Source organism: Maylandia zebra, linkage group LG9 (genome assembly GCF_041146795.1).
Source record: "Maylandia zebra isolate NMK-2024a linkage group LG9, Mzebra_GT3a, whole genome shotgun sequence".
In the NCBI taxonomy this organism is placed as follows: Eukaryota; Metazoa; Chordata; class Actinopteri; order Cichliformes; family Cichlidae; genus Maylandia; species Maylandia zebra.
Window position 1 is genome coordinate 8708387 of NC_135175.1, and position 24113 is coordinate 8732499.

General features: G+C 43.2%; 2 protein-coding genes across 2 annotated transcripts; one reads left to right on the plus strand and one right to left on the minus strand.

Moving 5' to 3' along the window:
* The first annotated feature begins 2206 nt into the window (after window positions 1–2206).
* gjd4 (gap junction protein delta 4) lies at window positions 2207–6594 on the plus strand. The gene is made up of 3 exons (XM_004568518.4): window positions 2207–2232; window positions 2312–2555; window positions 2698–6594. Exons 2-3 carry the CDS (start codon window positions 2492–2494, stop codon window positions 3888–3890), a joined length of 1257 nt encoding a protein of 418 aa, XP_004568575.2. The 5' UTR covers window positions 2207–2232; window positions 2312–2491; the 3' UTR covers window positions 3891–6594.
* An 8552-nt stretch (window positions 6595–15146) lies between these two features.
* Window positions 15147–17922, minus strand: fzd8a (frizzled class receptor 8a). The gene has a single exon (XM_004568500.3). It carries the CDS (start codon window positions 17506–17508, stop codon window positions 15763–15765), a length of 1746 nt encoding a protein of 581 aa, XP_004568557.1. The 5' UTR covers window positions 17509–17922; the 3' UTR covers window positions 15147–15762.
* Between the last annotated feature and the right edge of the window lie 6191 nt (window positions 17923–24113).

The following is a 24113-nucleotide window of genomic DNA, read 5'->3' on the forward strand; positions in this document are numbered from 1 at the left end:
TCATCTGATCCACCTCAAACCTAGCAGGGGTGTTTCTGGAGCTTGCAGTGTTCATCCTGGTGTCTCTGCTGCCTTTTTGCAAACTGCTCAAACATTTCAGATCATTTGGATTAAAGTTTGGTCAAATACTTTGAATGAAGAGTCAGAAAAGCTAAACTTTGTCCGGAATGGAGATGTAAAATTTGCTCTGATCTGCAATGAGGAGTGACATCATTAGACAATATCATTAAAGGTGCTGAAAGAATTCTCAGTAGGGTTCATCGCTACTTAACCCTTGTGTGGTGTTCGTATTTTTGTTACTCAGCCAGTGTTCATGGGTCTGGTGGACCCGCTAGAGTTTTGGCTTTCCAAATTAACACTATCAAACAATTTTATGTTAAATTACTCAACAGATGTTTACTTCATCCCAATTACAAGACATATGAACAGCAAACATGGTTAATTTTTTCCCTTTACCTTTGTTAGATCACATTTATGAATTAATGTGCTTCTCGTTTTTCTTTTATATAAAATGTTATAAATAAATCAGTTATAATCAAGTGGAGTGAGTGGAAAGACACAACACATTTACACGTGAAAAAATAATTAATTGTTTAATTTTTCTTTTGAAAAAAACTGAACACGGGTCTCACAGACCCGAACACCATACAAGGGTTAAACGTTTCACAGTGACATTTGATCTTTTGTCAATATAAAAACAGCTTTAAGATGAAGACACTGATCCCACAGGACAAGCATTACGTGTTTTATCAAATTAGAAATTTCTCACCCTGTATGTTCATATTCAATGCTATATCCCAAGCCTTTTTATAATCTTTTGGAAAGTTTGTCACTCGTGTTCATTGGAAGCAAACACAAACGTCTCATGCATCATTTCCTAGGAGATGGGAGACGGCTGTGGATCAGGTGGATGTTCAGGTAATTATTTAGGTGGGAACTTTTCCAAGTAATTAGATAAGTGAGGAGCAGCCAAGTTTGAAACGAAAACGATTGTTGGCTTGAATGGAAAATGCATCTACCAAAGCCACAGTCTAATGGGGAGGATGGAAAGCTTTCCTGGGGATATTATGCCATTATGGCCTCATATTTTAATGTAGTGAGTTTGAGAGTTTGATGTGAAAAGCGTTAGCTTTTTTTTGTTTGTTTGTTTTAAATCAAACTATGAAATGACTTTAAAAATGTTTTGCTTGTCATTCTTTCTTCTAAAGCAGGGGTAGGCAACTCCAGGCCTCGAGTGCCGGTGTCCTGCAGGTTTTAGATATCACGTGAGTGAGGATGCCGGCACTCGAGGCCTGGAGTTGCCTACCCCTGGGTTACCCCTTTTATAGAAACCAATCAGAGTGGATGCCACATTCTACTTTAAATCAAATACAGATTGTGGTCCACGCCACTCCTCTGGGAGGGAGAGAGAGGGTAGCAGTTGAGGCTCTTTTACTGCTAAAACTGTGCCGTTAGCTGTTGCTTTGAACTCAACCGGAGCAGCTGCACAAATTTCTTATGCTGTCTTGAAAAGGTCATCACGGGCAAAATAAAATCAGTCATAACAGACTTCTGAGTGGGATTTTTTGTGTGTGTGGGCAAGCGTGGACGTGCTAATGATCACTGATCTGTAGTAATTATGAGCCAAGCCAACTGTCTTTACCCATGTGTGCCCTCAGCAAACTAACGTCATGGGGAATCTGTGCTCTGTACAGGAGAGAGTCAGTCTCTCTCTCTCATGGTCTATATACATATATATGTGTGTATATACATATATAGCATACATACACCTGTGCTGTCTTTAAGACAAATGATTAAACATGGCTGTATTTCCTAGCCGTATTATGCGAGCTTCCAGTAAATCCTTAACAGCCATAAACTGCTATCAGCTGTGGGAAAATGCAGTTTACAACCTCCTTATGTTTCACGAGAGCAAATCCACTGTCTGCATATCTGCACGTTATCTTTATTTGTCATTGTAAAATGCCTCAGTAGCTTCTTATATTTTTATGGAGCGGCCTGTTCGAGCATGCCTACCATTGTGGTGAAGAACCTAATACAGTAGTTTAGCATGAGTAAGCCGGGAGGCTTGTTCCTCTCCTGTAAAGACAACCAACAGCACCAAAATATCTTTGCAATGCCAGGACAGCGGTGAGCTTTTGCGAGTGGGTTAAGAATAGATCGACAATGGGGCTCACGCCTGTCTTCTGTTGTCTGAGGACAGACGGTTGTCTGCAGGGGACGGAGGAAGAGGTAAGGTGGTGTGCTAACTTCACTCAGCCTTTCAGAAGCTTGGGTGATTCAGATGAATCTGATACAGTTTTACCCGCAGGGACTGGGTGAGAGAATTGGAGTGTCATGCTGCCCACCTGGGAGCCTACGTGATCCTTTGTGGAAAGGCTAGAGGAGAGACAAGAAGTGGATAGGAAGTGGAGTGCTGGCTTAATGATTTTAGCCTTTGGTCCGAAACTGGAGGACCTGACGATTTTGGAGGCCCTTGAGCATAACAGACATGGCGGGATCAAGTGCCTCAGAGGTGCTTTTTATCTCTGTCAATCACAGCATCACTTTAATGGGTGAGTTGCCTCTAGTTTTGTTTTAAATTGTTATTTATGGCTTTAGATATTGCAGTTAAACTAAAGATCATGAGGGGTAATCTCAGTTTTTTTAGGCTGATTGAATAATCACATTAATTTGTTTTCCTTTTCTTCCCCACAGGAAAGGTGTGGCTCGTCGTGATGATCTTCCTCCGTGTCCTGATCCTCCTCTTCGCCGGTTATCCTCTCTACCAGGATGAGCAGGAGAGATTTGTGTGCAACACCATCCAGCCTGGCTGCGCCAACGTGTGCTACGATCTGTTTTCTCCTGTTTCACTCTTCCGCTTCTGGCTGGTGCAGCTTGTCACCGTGTGCATCCCTTACATCCTCTTTGTCATCTACGTGGTCCATAAGGTGTCCAACGCCCTCACGGTGGAGCTGAACTCCCAGAAACAAACCAAAGCCTTTCAGCTGTTCAGAATCCGACAGGAGCCGTCCAACAAGTTGCCTCTCGCGGTAGAGCAGCGAGGGTGGGCCCGGTCCTTCAGTGGAGCCTACATCCTCCATCTGATGTTCAGGACTCTGCTGGAAGCAGGCTTTGGAGCAGCTCACTACTATCTGTTTGGTTTCTACATCCCCAGGAGGTTTCTTTGCCAGCATGCTCCGTGCACTACTCAGGTGGACTGCTACATCTCCAGGCCCACTGAGAAGACTGTGATGCTCAACTTTATGCTCGGCGTGGCCGCTCTGTCCTTTTTCCTGAATGTGCTGGATTTTATCTGCACCGTCAAGCGCTTGGTGAGACAGAAGAGCAAGAGGAAGATGATGGTTGAGAAAATACTAGAAGAGGAGCAATGCTTCCTTTCAGCGGGAGGAGCGTCCAGGGGCAACGACCAAGAGCAGGAAGCACAAGACGGGCAAAAGGGGGGTTTCCTGAAGAGGAGAGGCAGCAAGGGGTCTTGTGGAGTAGGGAAATGTGATTTAGCTCAAGAACCTCCCTCCATGGAGCGCTACTCTCTTCCTCGTTCTCTCGGCCCGATGGGCTGCACCACCAACGGTAACAATGCCGACTCGGTCTCCCAGGAGGAGGCTCCAGAAAGGGCCGGCAGCGAGGTGGCTCTCTGTCCCTTGGAGCCCATGGGGACGCCCAGATCTATTCGTGTTAGCAAACGGGGCCGACTCAAACCTCCACCCCCACCCAGACGTGACCTTGGTTTTCCCTCTGTGGGGCCATGTGCCCCAGTGGGAGATATTTCCACAGCAACAGCAATCTGTACCAGAAAGGTGGGCCAGTATACACTTGTTGAGGTTGGCTGCAGCGCAGAGCTGCAGACGGGCGACGATGGGCAGGAGAAAAGATCCGAGTGGGTCTGACTTTAATACTGTTAGAAGCAACAACTGCTTGGGTTGATATTTTACCACGTGACTGCCCTGTCACCCTGAGAAGAATCTATAATGGCATTACATTCACCGGACACCTTAGACTCTTATTTGCCATGATTTTTTTAATCATACCATCAAGCCGCATCTCCTTTGCAGCACTGGTCCGGTGATGCAAACTGACAAGAATTCAGCAAATCTCTGAATTTAGCAAGTCAGGAATGACAGTGAACTCAAGCCCTAACTGTCTTTGAGCAAATCCAATCCCTGAAACAATCTAAAAGAGGGCAGCCCACCTGTTGTTTGTTTTTTTCTTTCTCCCCATGATGCTTTTACCCCTTTTATAAACAAAGGCAGGCCCCACCCCACCTGACTGACTTTATTTACTGTGTCAGGGTCCCCGGGGTCACAGCAGACACGAGCAGCCTCTGGGCGACCTTTTTGAACAAGAGAGTCGGGCCTAAATGAAAGGCAGTAATCTCACTAAGTCGCTGTTACCACACGTAGACGACAGAAAAGGATTCCTCCACAGCAGTGAAGGACACCGTGAAGGCCGATATAAGATCACAAAGCAATTATGTTCTCCCATAGGGGCTCTGTATTTATGGAGACAGCTTGTCACTCTATTTCAGGGCCTCGCAGAGCTTAGAAGGAATATAAACCTTAACATGGGCTGACACTAGAAATAGAGCACAGCGGAGCCCTGCAAAGGAGGACTGTGTGCTGCCCTTCAGGTTATCTGCGCTCAGCTTTGGTTTCCCTTTGATCAAAGCTCAGGTTAACGTGTGCCAGAAACTAGCAAACTGCTCCGACACATATCAATCACAGAAATTATGATAACATGAAATGTGACCCTTTTTTTTTCAACTCCCCAGGTGAATTCACGTGGAGGTCAAGAGTCTCCTACAGTAAATCAGCTGCGTTGCTCTTGATTATGTGTCGCTGTCGCTGAGGGGCCAGCCTTTGTGGAAATGGATAGCTCTTGATCTTCGTCCTCTTGTGGTTTTTTTGATGATGACAACAAGAGCTCCGAGCCTCATATCTCACCTAGCTACAGAGTACCGCACCCTGACTGCGACCACGGGGAGGGGAGGGTTCATCAGACCAACATCAAAGGGATTCTTAACTCTTAATGTAAAATGATGCATTCTGAATCCTACAGTTCAAATAATTCACATTACAATGTTGTGTTTACATAGTGTGTCTGGAAAGTATTCACAGTGCTTCACTTTTTCCGTATTTGTTCCAACATCTGAGCGATTGGGATAAAAGGGCCTTAGTCAGGGAGGTGTCCAAAAACCAGATGGTCACTCGAGCATTGCTCTGGACAAGCATTTCTGTGGCACTCCACCAGTCAGGCTTGTGTGGCACATGACAGCCTGCCTGCAGTTTGCCAAAAGGCACCTGAAGGATGGTGCGATGAAACAAAGACTGAACCAAGAGCTGGACATCAGTCGATCAATGCCACCCCACAGTGAAGCAAGGTGGCGGCAGCTTCATGCTGTGAGGATGTTTTTTGACAGCAGGAACTGGGAGACTAATCAGGTAAAGATGAATGCTGCCTTGACGATAACCTGCTCCTGAGCGCTCTGGACCTCAGACTGGGGCGAAGGTTAATCTTCAAACAGGACAGCAACTGCAAGCACACAGCCAAGACAACACAGGAGTGGCTTCGGGACCACTCTGCCCAGCCAGAGCCCAAACTCTCATCTCTGGAGAGTTATGAGAACAGCTGTGCACCGCTCCAACCTAAGGGAGCTGTGATTGCTTCCAAAGATGCTTCAACAAAGTATCGAGCAAAGGCTGCCAATCCTTATATACATGTCATGTTTTTGTCTTTTAGTTTTAATAAATATTTAAGAATTTCAAGCAAACGTTTCTTTTACTTTGTCATTATGGGGAATTGTGTGTAGACTTTTTAGGTGACATGACAAAATGTGGAAGAAGTGAAGCTCTGTGAACACTTTCCGGATGCACGGTAACATAAAAATTGATTGCAATTACTGCCTTTTTTTTTTTAACCTTTATAATATCAAATGAATTAATATCCAGTCAGTGTGGATTTTTTTTTCAAGTGAGAATTCATGTTTGTGCTTTAAGCTTTTCTTAGATTTTTATGCACTCGTTCATTAGCAGTTCTGATTTTCTATTAAAATGGTGATGACGCTGAAAGCAAACTTTTCTCAGCACTGTATTGTTCCTCCTTCCCGCTGTGCTGTATTCTCTGCACCAGCACTGTACTCTGAAGTCTTGCTGCCCTCCAGTGACGCCGAATGTAAAGTGCTGCCTTCAACTGAATCAGCTGCTCTCTGGAAACGTGAAATGTGCATGTTTTTCCCCCGAATTCCCAGAGCTGTAGGCATGCTGTTCATTTTCAGTTATAAAACCACGTTATTGTACTGAAAGAAAAGGAAAAAATTAATTACTTCTGTTTTCACTGATTATCCCAAAATAGCTTGTTTTACAGATATATTTATTTTGAAAGACAAAAAACTAATAGCTACTAAAACTACTCCCTACCTGAAAATACCGTACACCACACTGGACCATTAGACTTGCTGTGAAACGTGTGTATTATCATGATGTCCCCTTTTGTGCCTTTTTGTGCTACTGTGAGCATTTAGTAACATCTGCTGCAATGAAACATTGAAATGTGAAAGTGGCTTTTTCTTCTTTTCGTTTGCTACTGCTGTTGTCTCGAAAAATAAAAAGCTAATCAAAGGAATCACCTAAAAAGATTTCTTGATTTCAAACATTTCACCAGCGTGTAAATAATAAGCCTTTAGCCATGTAAAGTGGCAGATACTGGTGCTGGCTGGAAAGACTGTCTGATGAGGAATTTTAGGTTGGGGGAAGCAGTCCCTGCAGAGGATTCTGGGAGAAATAAAGTGCACAATGGAAACACTGGGAAAGTGCGATGACATGCTATCTGTGGGTGCATGTACTGCAGCTCCTCCTTACAGTAGGCGCTGCTAGCAGACTGTTTATTATGAAATGTTCTGTTCCACAGCAGTGAGTCAAATATGCTGGTGTTAAATCTGCCGCAGGTACAGCCGTGAGTCTGTGGGTTTTGTTTCACAGTGAAGCCTTCGATGGGTTTCATTTGGTATTCATGATGACTCTATTAATCATTTCGTCAATGTGGTTATTTGGAGTTTAAAAGAAAACTTTAGGACTGCAAATGGACCCTTTTCCTTTTCCACTGGTAATCTGAACTCTGAACTTGAGAAAAACTTAGCTTGGAAACCTCCCACTGTTCTTCGTTTAGGTCTTTAAGAACATTTGATTGGGCGTGTCCACTGTAGCACTTCCAAATATTTGTTATTATAAAGCATCTCTGACTTACAAAAGCCTTACGCCTGTTGTGAGTACAGAGCACAAAGAGACCAGTCCCCAGGCAGCCGTGAGATTTTACACAATCAGAACAATATGCCCCTCTGTCTTCAGCGAGACAATGATGGCTCCTGTTTTTGGGAGGTCAGCTCATCTTCACTTTGTGCGCTGAGACTACACCCAACACCTTACTCACTGCTCTCCTGTTCCCTGTGAGACACTAACACAAAGTAAAAGCAGCTTCACTGTCCCGCTAACTGTCTGACGCACATTCAGCTGTTGGAAAAGAGGGATCAAGACAGAAAAGAGCATGGCTTACATGCACTGTAGTAAACAGAAACTGGAAAAAAAATTGATGAAAAACAAATGTGTATGTTCTCTCATTTCCCCTACCATGATGACGCATAAAACCCAACTATTTGTTTAAAGCTGGAGTGTTTATTGAACCTTTGGACAAAAAAAAAAAAAAATTAATTAAATAACAGTTTGTTCAATTTGTAGCATTTGTTTTTTTGCTACATCCTTTGCTACATTTGTAGCAAAGGATGCTACATGTTCAATTTATTGCTAAAAATTTAAGAGGCAACTTATTCATGTTTTTTGGGATAAATTAAGACACTTTATAATACAGCCACTGATCAAGAGCATAATTAAACTGTAATTAAATGGAATTTTAACATATTTCATTTGAAATTACAATATAATTAATTTACCTACAAATACTTAAAGATGGGCACACTTGAATAATAAAGTGTAATAATGCGTAATAAGAAATATTTATACTTTAAGTAAATTTAAATACTGTGAAGTAATTTCAAGTAGTGTGCAGTTTTGTGGTAGTTTTGCAGTGAACATGAGCAATATTTCCTCATCTTACATCATAAATGATGCGGCCAAGTCTAACTTTAACAATCACTGTTCAACACAACTTTCGAAAAGAGTGCACAGAGTTTCACATTTTCTGTAAAGTCACCTGGCAGTAAGATAATATGGCCTGTGCCTTGAAAAGTACAGCAGAATAGCAGAATTTAGGCACCACTTCAAATGACTTATGCACTGATTAAATATACATACAATGTATTTATTTATTTCCTGTACAATACATGAAGTTTATGCAGTATTTAAGATTACTTACAAACTATTTAAATGTACTTACAATATAATGAGTTCTTTGTTTCCGTTATAACTTCCAGTGTACCTACCTGTAAGTATTTGCAGGTAAATATAATTACAACGTCATTTTAAGTAGAAAAATTCAGAGGAATTACAGCCTTAGTCACAGGCTAATGTATCGTATGTGATACACTTGTCACAGTCTGGCGAGAGCAGACTGTATGTATTATGAAGAGTGGACCCAAAATGCAGACACCAAGGAACTTGGATCAAAACTTGAGTAACAAAAAGTGAGCCGTTTAATGAGGCTGGCAGAAAAGGTACAAATAACGGGCAAGGCAAACAGAAATAAAACTAACATTAACCTAAACTGGGAGAACTAAACAAACAACATGGAAAAACCTGGACATGAAACCTGGAAACATGGCATGGAGAACATGGCGTGAACAACAGACGACCTGACAAACACACACTGAAAACAGAGGACTTAAATACACAGGAGCTGATTAGGGGAAGTGGAGACACATGAGGAAACAGCTGGCACACATGAACATAATGACGTCACAGTGGGAGAGTAATTGAGCAGGACGAGGCAAGGGAAGCAAAACTAGAAACATTAACATAGAACAGACTGTGAAAGTAAAACAGGAAACACACTGACGGAACTCAAGACATGTGGACTTAACAGACTGGGGGAGACAGAACATAGGGATCTGAAACATGGAACAGAAAGGCACAGTAGATCAACATGAACATAACAACGCCACAGGGGAAGAGTAAAACTGAACACAGAAACACCAGACCTCTTCACAATAAAACAGGAAACATAATGAGACGTAGACATGACAACCCAAACTTCACAATGTAAGACACAGACATGAAACACATGAAAAGCAGGAGAGATTTACCATAGTTGGAAACACGAGGGGGAAATAATAAGAACTAGAAACACTTAAGCATGATAACAAATGAACTTAGGAACCTGAAGGGCTACATAAACTAAAACATCAAAATGAACTAAAACTCAAAACACTGGGTCATAAGACCCAGGACCGTGACAACACTTGGCTTTACAGGGTTGAGCATCGTTCTGTGCTCTGTCATCAACAGGGTGCATAAAAACCTAAACCTCAGTGTGGAGTCAGTCTGTCTACGAGGAACCACCTCAGGGTCGTACAGTGGACAATCCACAGTTACACAAAAGAAACAACTATGACTCTATTATAATACAGGAAATACAATGTAAACAAAAGCACAGAGTGTGTGTATTTTAGATTTATTCTTTTATGGTTACTCAGACTAATGCATCAATAAATATAAAAGGATTAACACAAACTTTATCTGAACAGAGGCTGACGTGGAGCAGCTATGAAGTAGAATAAAAATGCATCATTTTATAATTTATCGTTGTTTTCAGTTTGACCTGCTCAAGACACTTCTTGAGTATTAATTTGTGCTCCGTTGTGTCTTTTGTGTTAAATGTCTCACAGTAAAAAAAACAAAGCAAGAGAAATCTGCACTGTATCAGCAGCAGGACAAAAGAGTACTCCTAGCTGATGGCTCCCTCAAGTGTACACAGATGGGTATTACATTAAAAAGTAACAAAATTGAAGCATATGGAACATAATGACTAGAATTTCTGCTGATCACAGCATATATACTGACAGATACTGTGTCCCCTAAATCTTTGTTACAGTTATCACTGGTGCTGAGTGCCTTTGGCTGGGCTGAAGGTTCGCCCCTGCTGTGCCCGTACCCAGAATGTATCTGGAAAAACCGTCGGTCCTTGGGATGAAAGATGTGAAGCGCTGAGGGGAACACAGAGTTCTGCTCCTGCAGTGTGTTTGAGAGAGAAGGACAGGGTGGAGGGTCAGCAGCTTTAACATTAATCTTAACGGGTCCCAGAAACCTGAGGTCACTGTTATTCTTTATGCATAGAAGGATACACCCAAGGAAACTCTGGAGTTTAATTGCTATTGTTCAACATTCACTGGCAAATATAACCAGGATTTTTTTTAAGGAAAAACAATAGTTGCTGGGCTTATATTTACAAAATCCAAGTGGGATCACATGTGTTAGTGCTTAAAAAAAAAGACATTTTTAATGTAAATCTAACAATAGATAATACTGGGCTGATTTGTCTGTCGAAAACAGCCAATACAGATCACAAGATGCTGTCCACAGCTGCGGCGTGTCCTCTCACTGCGCTGAGATTAAACATAAAATCTTTACCCAAGTGTACCGGCAGGATCGATGGTATTAAAAAGCATGACCTGCCCAGCACCCCTCCGCTCTCCTCTGTCTGCCTTTCATCAAATGCTGCCATTAATATTTGATAAGCAGCAAGTCAGAATGTTCCTCCTGGCTGCAGAGAGTGATCAGGAAACAAGACAATTCAATCAGGGGGAGCGAGAGTGAATGATTGGATTTCCTCACCGTTTGAGGGATTTGATTCTTATCAGATTTAAGTTTGCTACCATTCTGCTCCAGTGGAGCTCAGGGATGCACTGAGAATAAAGAGCCCCGAAAAGAACAAATAGGTAGCCTCGAACAGCTGAAAATACACATTTAACTCAGACACGACCTGCACTGTATCCTCCTCCATACCTTACCATACGATGAATGCACCTAAAAGACATTCTGTGCAGGAAACAGGCTACAACATGATAATAACAATGTGTATATAACAGCCAAGCCAAAACCTGCTTCCTTAAGCACCTGGATGGCTGGATTGTGAAGGCAAATATGTGGGGATGTTGTTTAATGGTGTATGGTACCAGGTTTGAGAGGAGAGGTATAAATAAAAATGGTCTAACATTAACTTGTATCTTAGACGTTTCAGGTAAGTGCTAGTGAGTGATTAGGACTACAGAAGCTGAGGTGTATGTGGAAAAATATGCACAGCTATTACAGTTATTAAAGTTAAAACTATGTGGTCCTGATGAAAACTCAAGAGAAAGGTTCATTAAAAGTAAAGTAAAGTAAGTTGTGGAAAAAAATTGAAACATGAAAATAATTAAATCGTCATAACTTGCAAAATATGTTTGAAATCCTAAGCTGGACAAATTAAACTTAGCTAAACATGATGTATCAACTGCTGAAATACTATAGTTTGCTAAAATTATGAATAACAAATTGTGACCAGTTTGCAAAATGTATGGCTAGTAGTTAAAATTGCTGAAGTTTGAAATTATTAACCGTTGAAATGGATAAGCTAACATTCTGAATGAAGCCAAATTCTTAGATTGTTTGGTAAAAGTCCAGTTAAAGCTGCTAAGTTATAACTTATGATGAATAAACAGTTAAAATGCAGTGGCTTGCAAAAACTATGTAGGGGAGACCGGGGATAGTTGTAACGTGGGTCAGTTGTAACACTTCCAATTTCTCCAATCAGGGCTAAGTTTCAAATGATGTGACTCATCTTGTGCATGCCCAATTCAGTTCTGCTATCACATGTGAAAAATCAGCACATTTTGTCACACACAGACAATTTAACACGAAAAAAAGTAATTTGTATGGCAAAAAGTAAGTTTTTCTACTTTATTTCAATTTCTAATAGCATTATTTGCTTTTCAGTTAAACTCATCAAACTTAAATTGTGTTATTTGTATGTCTATGGGGATATATTCTGTGTAGGTCTTTAGTGCTAATGTTTTAGCCGTTGGCTGTAATGTTAGCTAGTTCATGGCTATAGGAGTCTGGGTCAGTTGTAACAGCAACAGTCTGGGTTAGTTGTAACAATGCAAATGTTACAAGTTGCCACACTATTACTTTAACTTATATTAAACAAGTTGGGGCAACGACATCAGCAGAGAGAGGTTCACTGGTCGCATTTGTATATGCGGTTAATGCCATTGGCAACACAATTCCTCCACTGTTTGTGTTCCCACACATACATTATGCAGACCACTGTGTCAGAGATGGACCAGTAGGAAGTACTGGTAGTGGAAATAAATCAGGATGGGTGCAAGAAACAGATTTCCTCATCTTTCTGAAGAACTTTGCAAACCACACCAAGGTAAGCCATGATAAAAAGTAATGGAATTGCGGTGCTGGTGAACAACTACATTTTTTCAGCTTCATTGTTATGTTCAAAATTGGTGCAAGAGTTGTAGGTTATAATGCCCACTGAGCCAATGAGGCCAAACTCAAGGAAGACCAACCAAAATTAATGAAATATTCAGTTGCAGAAAATTCCATAATTTGTCTTTTTTGGGGGGTTGGAATATGTTCAAAAGCTAGATTTCTGCATTCTGTCACACACACACATAGTTGCATAAATGGCTCTAAGTGCATTCATGTGTTGAATAAACAAAGATTACATGTTAATGTTTTGTTAGTACCCTTATTTCATTGTGTTACATTTCACCCCAGGATATGTTACAACTAACCCAGACTATGGGGTTAATTGTAACATTTCACTCTTTGTGTTTGAGACCATACCATGCAATGGGTAATTGTGCTGCAGAGAAAATAGCTGCACTATTTAATAGCAGAGACATGTAAATACTTTGCATTACATTTTGAATCCACTACCTTAAAAGAGCTTCAATTTACAGACAGAAATGTCAAAAATGTTACAACTATCCCCGGTCTCCCCTATAAATAGATAATAATTTGGCAGTGCGTAATTTACATGAGTATTAGGATATGCCTTGTCTGGTTCTCGGATTAATAATGTTGATTAGCTCTGAAAACATTTAAGCAGTGACTCACAACCAGCTATCAGGGGTATGTGGAAAGATTAACACAACTATTAGTTATCAAATATCAAAAAGACTTAGCAGACCCTAACCCTAAGCTAATTTAAGTAAATGAAAAATAGACCACTAGCGAAAAAAGTCGCAAAAAGATAGTAAAAGAAGAAGTTATAACTCGCTAAATGTGGCTAACAGTTGACATGATTAGCTTACAGTGGGGACAAATTCAACTGTTAGCTAAACATGATGTATCGACAGCTGAAATACCATAATTTGCTAAAATTAAGAATAAAAACTTTACATTAAATGGTTGTAAATAATGCTAAAAGTATGGCTAGCCTAGCAGTCAAACTGTTAAGTAACATTACCGGCTAACAGCTGAAATAGCAAGATAATGTTTGAATAACTGGAACCGTTGAAAATGATGAACTACAAGTAAAAATGAAGATGTTAGCCAGACAAAACAGATCAACATGTGAAACTGGATGACATAATGACATGAAAAGCTGTGAAATGGAATAAGCTATTAATTTAACTGAGAAATAATGATATTTATGGAACCCAGATCTATGTTCAAATGTGTCACTGGTGATGAAGATGAACCTCTTTCATCTGACTGTGAGCACTAATTGTTGAAACATCTCATCTTTATTCCAAAATGAGTAGCAAACGATGACACCACAAATACAGATGCTGTATGTAGAACTGCGCCGTGCTGTTTTAACCACTAGATGGGGCTGCAGAGCCGGTCCATTGCTGTGATGCTGGCAGGCTGAGAGAGCTGCAGCTCAACACTGTTTGGATAAGATAAACACCAGAGAACCAGACTGAAAGACTGAAAGCATGAAAATTATTCATGAAAATAAAACAACAAACGATTTGGAGCATTAAACTGAAATGTGAGATGGAGGGACGCTGTGTTTACATGTGAAATAAACTTTTTCAAACTTAACTATACCACCAAATGTGACAGTTAATGCCTCCACACAAACATCAACACTACTCAGAGCTATGCCAGTTTTGTAGAAAATGACCACAATGTAAAGAGACCACTGCCCATCTTGAAAAAAGTTACTTTCAACTTCAAACTTTATTATCTTGTTCTTCGCTGAGAGCAGGGATCATTAGGCTGGCAGTGATGCAGGATTTATAAAGCTGACTTACACTGCCAGCAGATGCATGTCCATGCTGCATTTACAGTGTGAGTGTAGAGGAATAAAGCAGGAACAAAGCAGTCACTACAAAGCCTACTGTCACCATTGACCAGCAAATCAAAGGCATGTCTATGCTGGGTTACAGTGTATCATCTTATGCCAGCGCATTGGGTTAATTGGGACCAAACCAGATAGATACATTTGTAGCAAAAAAAAGAAGAAGAAGAAGAAAAAAAAGCCTCGATTAAGGGGCTTTAAGATGTGAGATCATGTGAACAGACCACCTGTGGGGCTTTCATTGAGATTTCAATATCATTCATGTCAAGGCCCCTGCACTCACTGACACAGCTTGAGCTGAGGGAGAAGATGCTTCAATTGAAACCTCTGCAAAAAAAAAAAAAAAAAAAAAAAAGCCAAACACAAGACGCAGGGGCTCTGGCAGGTTTCAGCTCTGACAACCCCTCCCAAAAAAGCAAGGGGGTCCCAAAATGCTCTTTCAATTGTAGGCCGTCCATCAAAGCATCCAAATGGGGACGTTTAGGGGGAACCTTGGCACATCAGACAGACACTCGTAATACACACCACCTTTATTCTAGGCTGTTAAAAAAAAGAAAGAAAGATCAAAGTTTCTCCAGATGAAAAGGGTCCGTTCCCTGCATTTATACCCCCCCATTCACCCACTCCCTCTTTTACCAAATTAAGAAAGCAGGCTTCGGCAGGCATGTGAAGAGGACTTTTAACAATTATGGAGATGCTCCAACTCAACCCCTGCCTCTAATTACCGGTCTCTGATGGTTAAAAGGGCTTCCTTTTTACCCGGGACTCTCAAAAGCTGCCATCATCAACATGGTGACCATAAGGAACCACGAAAAACAAAAAAAATAAAATAAAAAAAGATATGAGGCTGCCCAGACTGGCACACAGAAATCCTCAAAAGCACTGCACAGATATTGAGATTTGTCAAATGGTTTTATTGTCAAAATAAAGGTCATATTTGCTTTCTTCACAAAAGAAACATCTACACTTTATACAAATTTACAATATCTTATAAACTTTTCTTTTATACACATATGTACACGCTTTCTCTCCGTTGTTGTTTTTACAGAACTTTTATATAAATACATTTGTAATTACAAAATCAACGACCCATTTAAAAAAAACAACAACAAAACTATTGGGCACTGTTAAGGCTTAATTTAAACCATCTTTGACGAGATTGGAGATTATACAACGTTATCTAGCACTGTGTAGAGAAAATAGCAATAAAAATCCCCCCAAAAATGCTCTTTGTGTGAAGCTGGTTAGAAACTAAAACCTCTGCCCCCAGCAGGTAATGGCCACATTGTGTAAAAAGCCTCATTCTGTACCTCTAATACATATAAACAGGAAAGGGGGCGTGTGTGGGGCTTAACCTGTGTGAATGCCAGGTACATTGTTTCAACCAATTCTCAGTTCATTACGATGCAAATTGCTCGACACCTGGAGTGATGGGTTATCTCCCAAAACAATTAGCAGTTCCCATAAGCTGCTTTTAGTGAACCCACCCACCCACCCACCCACTCCAATTCAAACCTGGGACAGTGGCATCTGCTTGGGGCAAGACACAGAGCTGGCTGTGCCCGACCTCCACGTCAGTCCGGTGCTCACGTCGCTGTACATGGAGCCGCTGGTGCCTTTGCTGCCCCAGCAGCACCTGGTGCAAAAAGTTCTCCAAGAGTCCAAAGTTTTCCCAGACCAGATCCACACCCCGGACGTGATGCCCACTAGAAGGCACATAAAGTATTTCAGCATAAAAACAGCATAGTCCGGAGTCCTGCGGTCCCGCTCTAATAAACAGTTAAAGCAGTTGTGCGTGACCTCCCAGCTCTGTCTGTTGTGCTGCTCATAAAAGTAACAGGCCACTATGATAGTGGCGGGCACCGTGTAGAGCACCGTGAAGATGCCTATTCTGATCATCAGCTTCTCGAGTTTGTCAGTTTTGGTGCCGCCCTGCTTGATGACGCTGCGGATCCTGAACAGCGACACAAATCCAGCCAGCAGGAACATCGTCCCTATGAATAAATAAATCACCAAAGGCGCGAGGACGAAGCCCCGCAGGTTGTCCAGGTTCTGGTTCCCCACGTAACAGATGCCAGCCACCGAGTCTCCATCCACGGAGCTCAGCGCCAGGACCGCGATGGACTTCATGCTGGGGATAAGCCAAGCGGCCAGGTGGAAGTACTGAGAGTAGCTGGCGATCGCCTCGTTGCCCCACTTCATCCCCGCCGCCAGGAACCAGGTCAGGGAGAGGATGACCCACCAAATGGAGCTGGCCATGCCGAAAAAGTAAATAAGGAGGAAGACCACGGTGCAGAGCGCGGGGCCGGTCGTCTCGTAGTGGATGTGCTCCACGTCGAACTCCCGGTTGCACGCCACCTTTTCGTGCCCGGCGATTAGCCTGACGATGTAGCCGACCGACACGAACATGTAACACGCCGAGAGGAAGATGATGGGTCTCTCTGGGTACTTGAAGCGCTCCATGTCGATGAGGAAAGTAGCCACGGTGGCGAAGGTGGACACAAAGCACAGCACTGACCAAAGTCCGATCCAAAAAGCGGTGAACGCTCTTTCGTCGTGCGTAAAATAGGGATTGTGGCACGGCATGGCGCAGTTGGTGATCTGCCCCGTCTTGACCCGGTTGTACAGCGGGTGGCGTTCCGTGTTCACCGGCACCATGGGCTCCAAACATGTGCATCCCGGCTCGCACGGAGCGGCGGGCGGCTTGTATTTCCCCGGCGTGCCGGGTCTGCCGGGCTTATTTTTCGGCGGATTGTAACCCTTACCTGGGTGGTTGGTGGGTTTGGAGAGTACCGGGGACGCTGTAGTTGAATCGGTTCTGTTGTAGTCCATGCACAGCGTGTCTGGGTTGCCCTGCACCGGCAGCAGGTCGCACCTCATCCTGTCCGGCCAGGGAAATCCGTACTGCCTCATGAGAGGCGCACAGCCGGCCCGAGCTCTCTCACACACGCTCCGGCACGGGGGGAGAGGTTTTTTGTAGTCCTCCAGGCAGATCGGCGTGTACATGCTGCAGAGGAAGAACTTCAGGTCCGGCGAGCACTGGATCTCAACCAGAGGCCAGAACTGGTGCACCTCCAGTCCCGCCTCGTCCTGCGTGTCGTGGTTAAACTGGTTGGGCATGTACGTGTAGTTGTAGCCGATTCCCTTGCACAGAGGCACGGCTATCTCCTGGCAGGTGATTTCCTTGGCTGTGGTGCAGCTGGATCGCGGAAAGAGAACGAGCGAGAGGAGCAGATAAATCCCAAACAGGTCCATCTCTCCGGTGCGTCGCGTCCTTCTCTTTCTGCTCTGGCGCAAACGGCGATAAATCCTCTCAGGCGTCTGCTTTCGCCTCCAGCCCGGTTAGATGCTGCGCGGCGATCCCATCTCGCTTCTCTCGGGATCTTGCACGGAGTTGCGAGCAATGTGCAAGCCTTGTTTACTTTAGGCTGAGGAGGAGCAGGAGGAGGAGAGAAAGGAGCCTACAGGGCGGAGAGCGGAGCTCAAGATGGCTGAGAGGAGAATCCAGCTTCTTCTTCTGGAAGCTGCTGTCAGTATCCAAAGAGGAAAAAAGAAAAGAAAAACCCCAAGTAATGTCCGATCGTTGCACGCGGGGGGAACGTGGGCCTCCTTTCTTTCTCCAAAACACAGCGACCACATTCAGTCGGCTTGTCCCACCTCTCTCCTGGTTCCCATACAAAACATCAGCTTGTGGGCGAAGCGGTGCCGATATATACGAGAGCCCGGCTGAACACACCCCTGGAGCCCCTGCTCCTATCACAGAGAGACAGGGGCGGGGCTTCCCAGCTATCACTCAAGCTTCCTTACCTAAAGTCTTATATAGCTCATAATCAGAGAAGTGTCGCCAGTTGTTTTGTGACTCCGGGTTCAGGACAGTGATGCTCGAAGTTACCGAGAGCCGCGGATCCTCGGACACTGAGACCAAACAGACATATTTTAAAAATGAATGAAGCCACCTGCGTGACACAGTTGTGCACCTTGTGTCCTGTATTTATCATTTTTATGAACTTCCCAGAGCTGCTAGTGCTCTCCAAACAAACTCTGTCTACGCAGTAAAGTCAAAAGAATTCCACAACAAGCACAAAACAAGAGCGTTAACACACATTTCAAAAATCACTCCAGCGTTCACTGTCGTGTAACTTTCCTTCAACACACCAGCTTTGATAGCGTCACAACAACAGTTAACACGCACACCAGGCGCGGGGAGGATGCCTCTGGCTGCAGATGATTGTGTCTGCCAGAGAGGGGCCGGTTCGGTAAATTGGCTAATTTGCGCATGATAAGACTACCCAGGGAGCTGTCTGTCCTTGTGAAAAGCTGTTTTATTTTTTAAATGAGGTGCTAATGTTTCGTTTAACGGCTCGCACAGAGCTCCGCGGGAGGCGTAATTGCGCGAGGCAAAGACCGGGCGGCATGAGCACGCTGAGACAGTGGCAGAGCCCTCATATCAGTGTTAACATGATTGTCGAGCCTGTCTGGAGAAGGGGGGGGTGTCTCTGTAGTAATGTGACGCTAATCTCATTGTAGTGAATCTTTTTTTTCTTTTTTCTCTCTCTCCGCACACAGTTTCTGTTACTTCTCTAAAGACTTGCTCCACATCAAATCAAATGCACTGCACAGAGGAGAGTGCTCAACTGTATACAAGGTAGGCAAACTTAATGCTCCCTCACACATCAGTGCATGAATGGAAGAAGCTCCTTCATGTCAGAGCACAACCTCCTGCAAGCGCTGAAATTGTGTCCAAGTAAATACCAAATATATTTGCAAAATATGAACAAAAATCGACATTTAACATGACAGCATCAAGATTAAATGTTAGATATGTTGGATTTAAAGCTAGCTAGGGCAGGTTCCGGATGTTCTTGCAGGAGATAAATGTTGGAATCCCCCATCTGATGACTTTACTCTCAAATGCACCACAAGGCGAAGACCTCTGTAACATTTAGGAAGCTGTTTTTTACATTCCTGTGACTTCCGCTGATGTGCAGTTTAATTTAACCGTGGCATCATTCTAACCGACTGTCTAGAAGATGGAAAACCGCACAGCTTCTGTTAAAAAAGAAAAAACCCCCAAAGAGGCAGGCAAGGCTAGACATGTGATCGGCACATCTGCTCGAAACTTGATCTCCATCTCACAAACAAGGGAGATGTGCTTTTGAGTTGGCATTTTTGTCACACACACACTTCCAGCAAGAGTTTGAGTGTTAAAAAGTGAATGTGTGGTCTCACTCTTTTTTTTTTCTTAAAGCATCATCTTCCCAGTTTCCCATCCCAGTGTGTGTGCTGGGACTGGTGTGTGGTGGTCATGGTGTTGGAGTTTATTGTGTTTGGAGTGGAGCCAGGTCTTTATCATTTGAGGCAACTTTTAAAAAAATATACACGCACACACATGGACTCGACTCACTGAAAGGATAACACAAGCCTGGGTGAGCTGAGCATCAGGAGAACACAGACTGATTAAGTGAGTCGCCGGTGTGAGATAACAAGGAAGGAGCTCTGTTAATGGCTGTTTGCTTTTGATTAGGAAACAAGAGTTGAGCTGGCAGCTCTGCAGAGGTATGCAAGTGTACGTTTGTGCACACGATGGACGGTGTGATATTTTCCCAATAATAAACTTTGGAGAAAGAAAAAAAGAAAATGGGCACGTAATAAAAAAAAGGGAGTGAGGGTAAGGTGCTGGTCACAGTGTGGGAGAATGATGGAGGGAGCAGAGGGAGGATAGATGAGGGTGAGAGAGGGCGTTGTGGACAGAGATAATGATTTACTCTGAAGGAAGTGCACTTGTGTCCTGTTTGCAATGCATGCTGTGAGAAAATCTCCCCGCCGCCACACCGAAGCCTTGAAAAAACACTCTGTGACCAATGAATAAAATCCACAATCATGTCAAGATCCAGAGTTAATGCGTGCAGTTTAAAGCCTCGCTCTGTCCGTCAGTGTCAAGTGCTGCCGCTGAAGAAAGGGAGCCCATCGAGTGCGACTGCTTGCCAAATCCTGGACTTACCTCAGAGATGGTGAGACGGAGATATGCTAATGCAACTTTATCTTGTAAAGGAAAGCTTCGAGCAGATTTAGCCAATCTGCTGGACACAATTCCAAGAGCCTCGGTGGCATTTAGCGGGCTCGCGCTAACCCCGGGCTGCTTGTTAAGACTTCATTAGCTGTGTTTGCTCAGGCCTCTTCTTTCCAAAGAGGTGGAGGAGGGCTCCCCAGGCTCCAGCTCCGGCCCCACTCTAGCCCCTCCATATGGGGCTTGTTTGCTCATGGCTGGCCTGGTAATCACTTTCAGGTGGAGCTGGAGGAGACGGAGCGAGGCTGAGTGAGGGGATTTTGGAGAGAGCTGGACACCATGCTCCTAGCCCCTGCCACTGAACCCCCCCCCCCCAGTTTCCACCGGGGCACTCCTGAGGTGACAGAGTGTGCAACGTGTACCCTGTGAATTAACTCACCTAGGGCCCATTATCTTAACAAACACAGCCGGCCCCTCTAATCAACCTACTGCTGGGAGGACAGAAGGCCCCTGTAAATCCTTCCCTATGGCCCCTGAAGGGTGAAAACTATCAAATAAGTGAGAGAATCACAACTTGTATTAACAAGACACCACAAGGAAACTTTGAAACTTCATTTCCTGCTATAGTTCAATTATATTTATACGCCCCGACAGCCTGCGATGTGATTTTGGTGAAAGACAAGAGGCAACGACGCAAAAGAGCCAAAGGATGTCCGCACTTTAAAGGCAGGAGTCGCGCTCTGCAGGGACAAATAGTTCCAGTGAAAGCTTTTGGTAGAGTGGAAAGAGATCCTGCTGTATATATGCACGTTTAAAGCTTTTAACCCCATAAACAAAACTCATTTCCTAACAAGAAGCATTCAGAGAGAGGAAATCTCCACCAAGGCAGCTCAGTTTATATTGGAATAGAATAATCAATGGTTACCAAAAACAGAGTAGTGTACCGTTATTAAATTAAATAATATTAAATGAAGTTAAGAGGCAAACCCTGGTTATAGTGTGAATCGGTTGATAAAATAGTGCAAGTTACAGCGCTGATGTAAACCTCTATGTTTGCTGGGAGCAGTTTTGATTGTACAGTCTGACAGCTTGTGCAGTTTGTGCAGCATACTTCAGGTTTGTACTGCAGTAAAAACAAGTGCAGGCTTTTGTTATGTAGAAACCCATGTTATTATAGAGGTCAAATGAGACATATTTAAATCTTTATACAGTACTTTCTATATGTTGACAACACACAGCACACTTGCAGACTTCAAGACCTTTTTGAATGTGAGTCAAATTTGAATGGATCCCCCTCTACACCCCTAAAAAAAAATGTTTTATCAGAATTTATACAAAACCTTTTGAGCTGTTGTGTTTACAGACAGAATGATGACACACACACACACACACACACACACACACACACACACACACACACACACACACACACACACACACACACACACACACACACACACACATGCACACACACTGCATTATAAATGTTTTATAATACATAACTACAGCTTTTTGGGTTGCCAGATTGTGTAGTAACATTTTTAACATGTAAAACAGCAGACTGGACAAATAAACCCCCCCTCTTTTTTTTTTTGAAATGATTAAAGACATTAACATTTACATCTGCAGACACGATGGCCTATTAGAAAACATTAGCGTTTATTTTTAGCCTAACCACATTTGGTTGATGTCCAAAGCAAACCACATCTTAAAACTTGCATTAGCATTCCCCTACCTCCATCCTTCACGAGAAAGTCTTTGATGTCTTTGATGTGTGACATATCTCTCACAGGACAGTGACATTATAATCACACACAGCAACCTAAGGGATTTTTCTCATCTCGGAAGATTAAAATTAGTAAATACTATTTGGCTAAAATATCTCTATGATTTTAAAAAAGTGGAAAGTAGTTTAGTACCTAATAACAGTTGAATTTATTGCACCTTCTATAATATTTAAAAATGGTACACAAACCTGCTGTAGTATAAATGTCAGTGATGGGTAAATGGTTATGTGCTTGGGGCATCTGTAACCATCCTAAACTATAGTCTGATCCAACACAGTTGCTATTCTTTGACCCAGAAAGTGAAATTGAGTACAAGGTTGTAAATCTTGTTGCGTAGATCGGTAAAACTGTAAAATTCAGAGGTAAAACAGATTTCTCCCCTTCCTCAGCTAATTAAAAGTCCAGCGTTGTCTCTGTGAGATGGCTCTGTACCATTCCCCTGCAGCCAAAGAACTTGTTAGGCTTCTGTCCCTCAGCCAAGTGAGTGTGTGTTAGTTATTGTTTGCTGTTCTAAGCCATCCCATGCAACGAGAGTCTGGCCAGCCAGCAGAGGTCTGCTGCTGGCTGCTGTCACACCTGATACTTGACACTCCTGTTAGATTTATCTCCCCTCTTGTAAAACAGCCTGTGACTTGCTCTTTCCATCCAGAAAGGTAAGTGAGCCCACAGAGAATTCGCCTACTCTGGCAACACACACACACACACACACACACACACACACACACACACACACACACACACACACACACACACACAAGCCTATATAATAGTGGGAGGGGATGTTTTTTTTAAACCCTGGGTGTAACCAGAGATGAGCCCTGCGCGCCGGGGACGACACATGGGTGACACTTAAGCAGGTAGACTTGCCATCTGGTTCCAGCACGCGGGGTGGAACACTTGTATGTGGTTCCTGGAGGTGATAATTTAATTTTTCTGTGGTCTGTGTCCTGTCGCTGTTGTTGTTCTAGTAGTAACACGCAGCAGACCAGCGGCCCGGTTGCTTCGGGGCCGATTCTGACCGCGCTGCAGGGGGGGTCGCAGGGGTCACAGTGTGTCTGCCTTCAATTCTACGGGGAGGGAAGACGAAGCGCTTCCTGCTAGTTAACTTGTCTCATTAATATTCATGCAGTCTTTGAGTACGTCCTGGTATACCTCTACCTGCGGCCCTTTAACCTCAGCTCAAAGTTTGAGTGCGTCTTCATGTCAGCTGCTATAAGCTAATAAAGCATTGTCTGTGGACAATCTCAGGATGTCATGTTGAGCTCTATCACCAGGCACAGAAGCCTGACATTACTGAACAGAGCTAATTTTGGCTGATTCTTGCACAAGCGCACGATGCCGTACTTCAAATATCGGAGGTGAATTTAGCAAATTCAATTCAGTTTTATTTGTATAGCACTAAATCACAACAGCAGAAACCTCAAGGTATTTGCTTTGTAATGTAAAGACCCTACAGTAATACAGAGAATACCCCAACAATCAGATGTCCCCCTATGAGCAAGCATTTGGCAACAGTGGGAAGGAAAAACTCCTTTTTAACAGGAAGAAACCTGCAACAGAACCAGGCAGCCATGTGCTGTGACCGGTTTGGGGTGAGGGGAGGGAGACAGGAAAAAAACACATGCTGTGGAAGAGAGCCAGTGTTTAATAATTAGTAATGATTCAATTCAGTAGTGGGGTATAAACACACAAGGAGAGAAAAGAGCTGAATGAAGAAGAAACACGTGACTCATCTGTGCATTATGGGAAGTACCCAGCAGGCTAAGCCTATTGCAGCAAAACTAAGGGAGGATTCAGGGTTACCTGATCCAGCCCTAACTAAAAGCTTTATCAAAAAGGACAATTTTAAGCCTAATTTTAAAAGTAGAGTTTGAATCCAAATTGGGAGCTGGTTCCACAGAAGACGGGCCCGAAAGCTGAAGGCTCTGCCTCCCATTCTACTTTATAATACCCTAGCATCCACAAATAAGCCTGCAGTCTGAGAGTGAAGTGCTTTGTTAAGGTGACATGGTACTATGAGATCTTTCAGATAAGATGGGCCCTTGTATGTGAAAAGAAGGATTTTA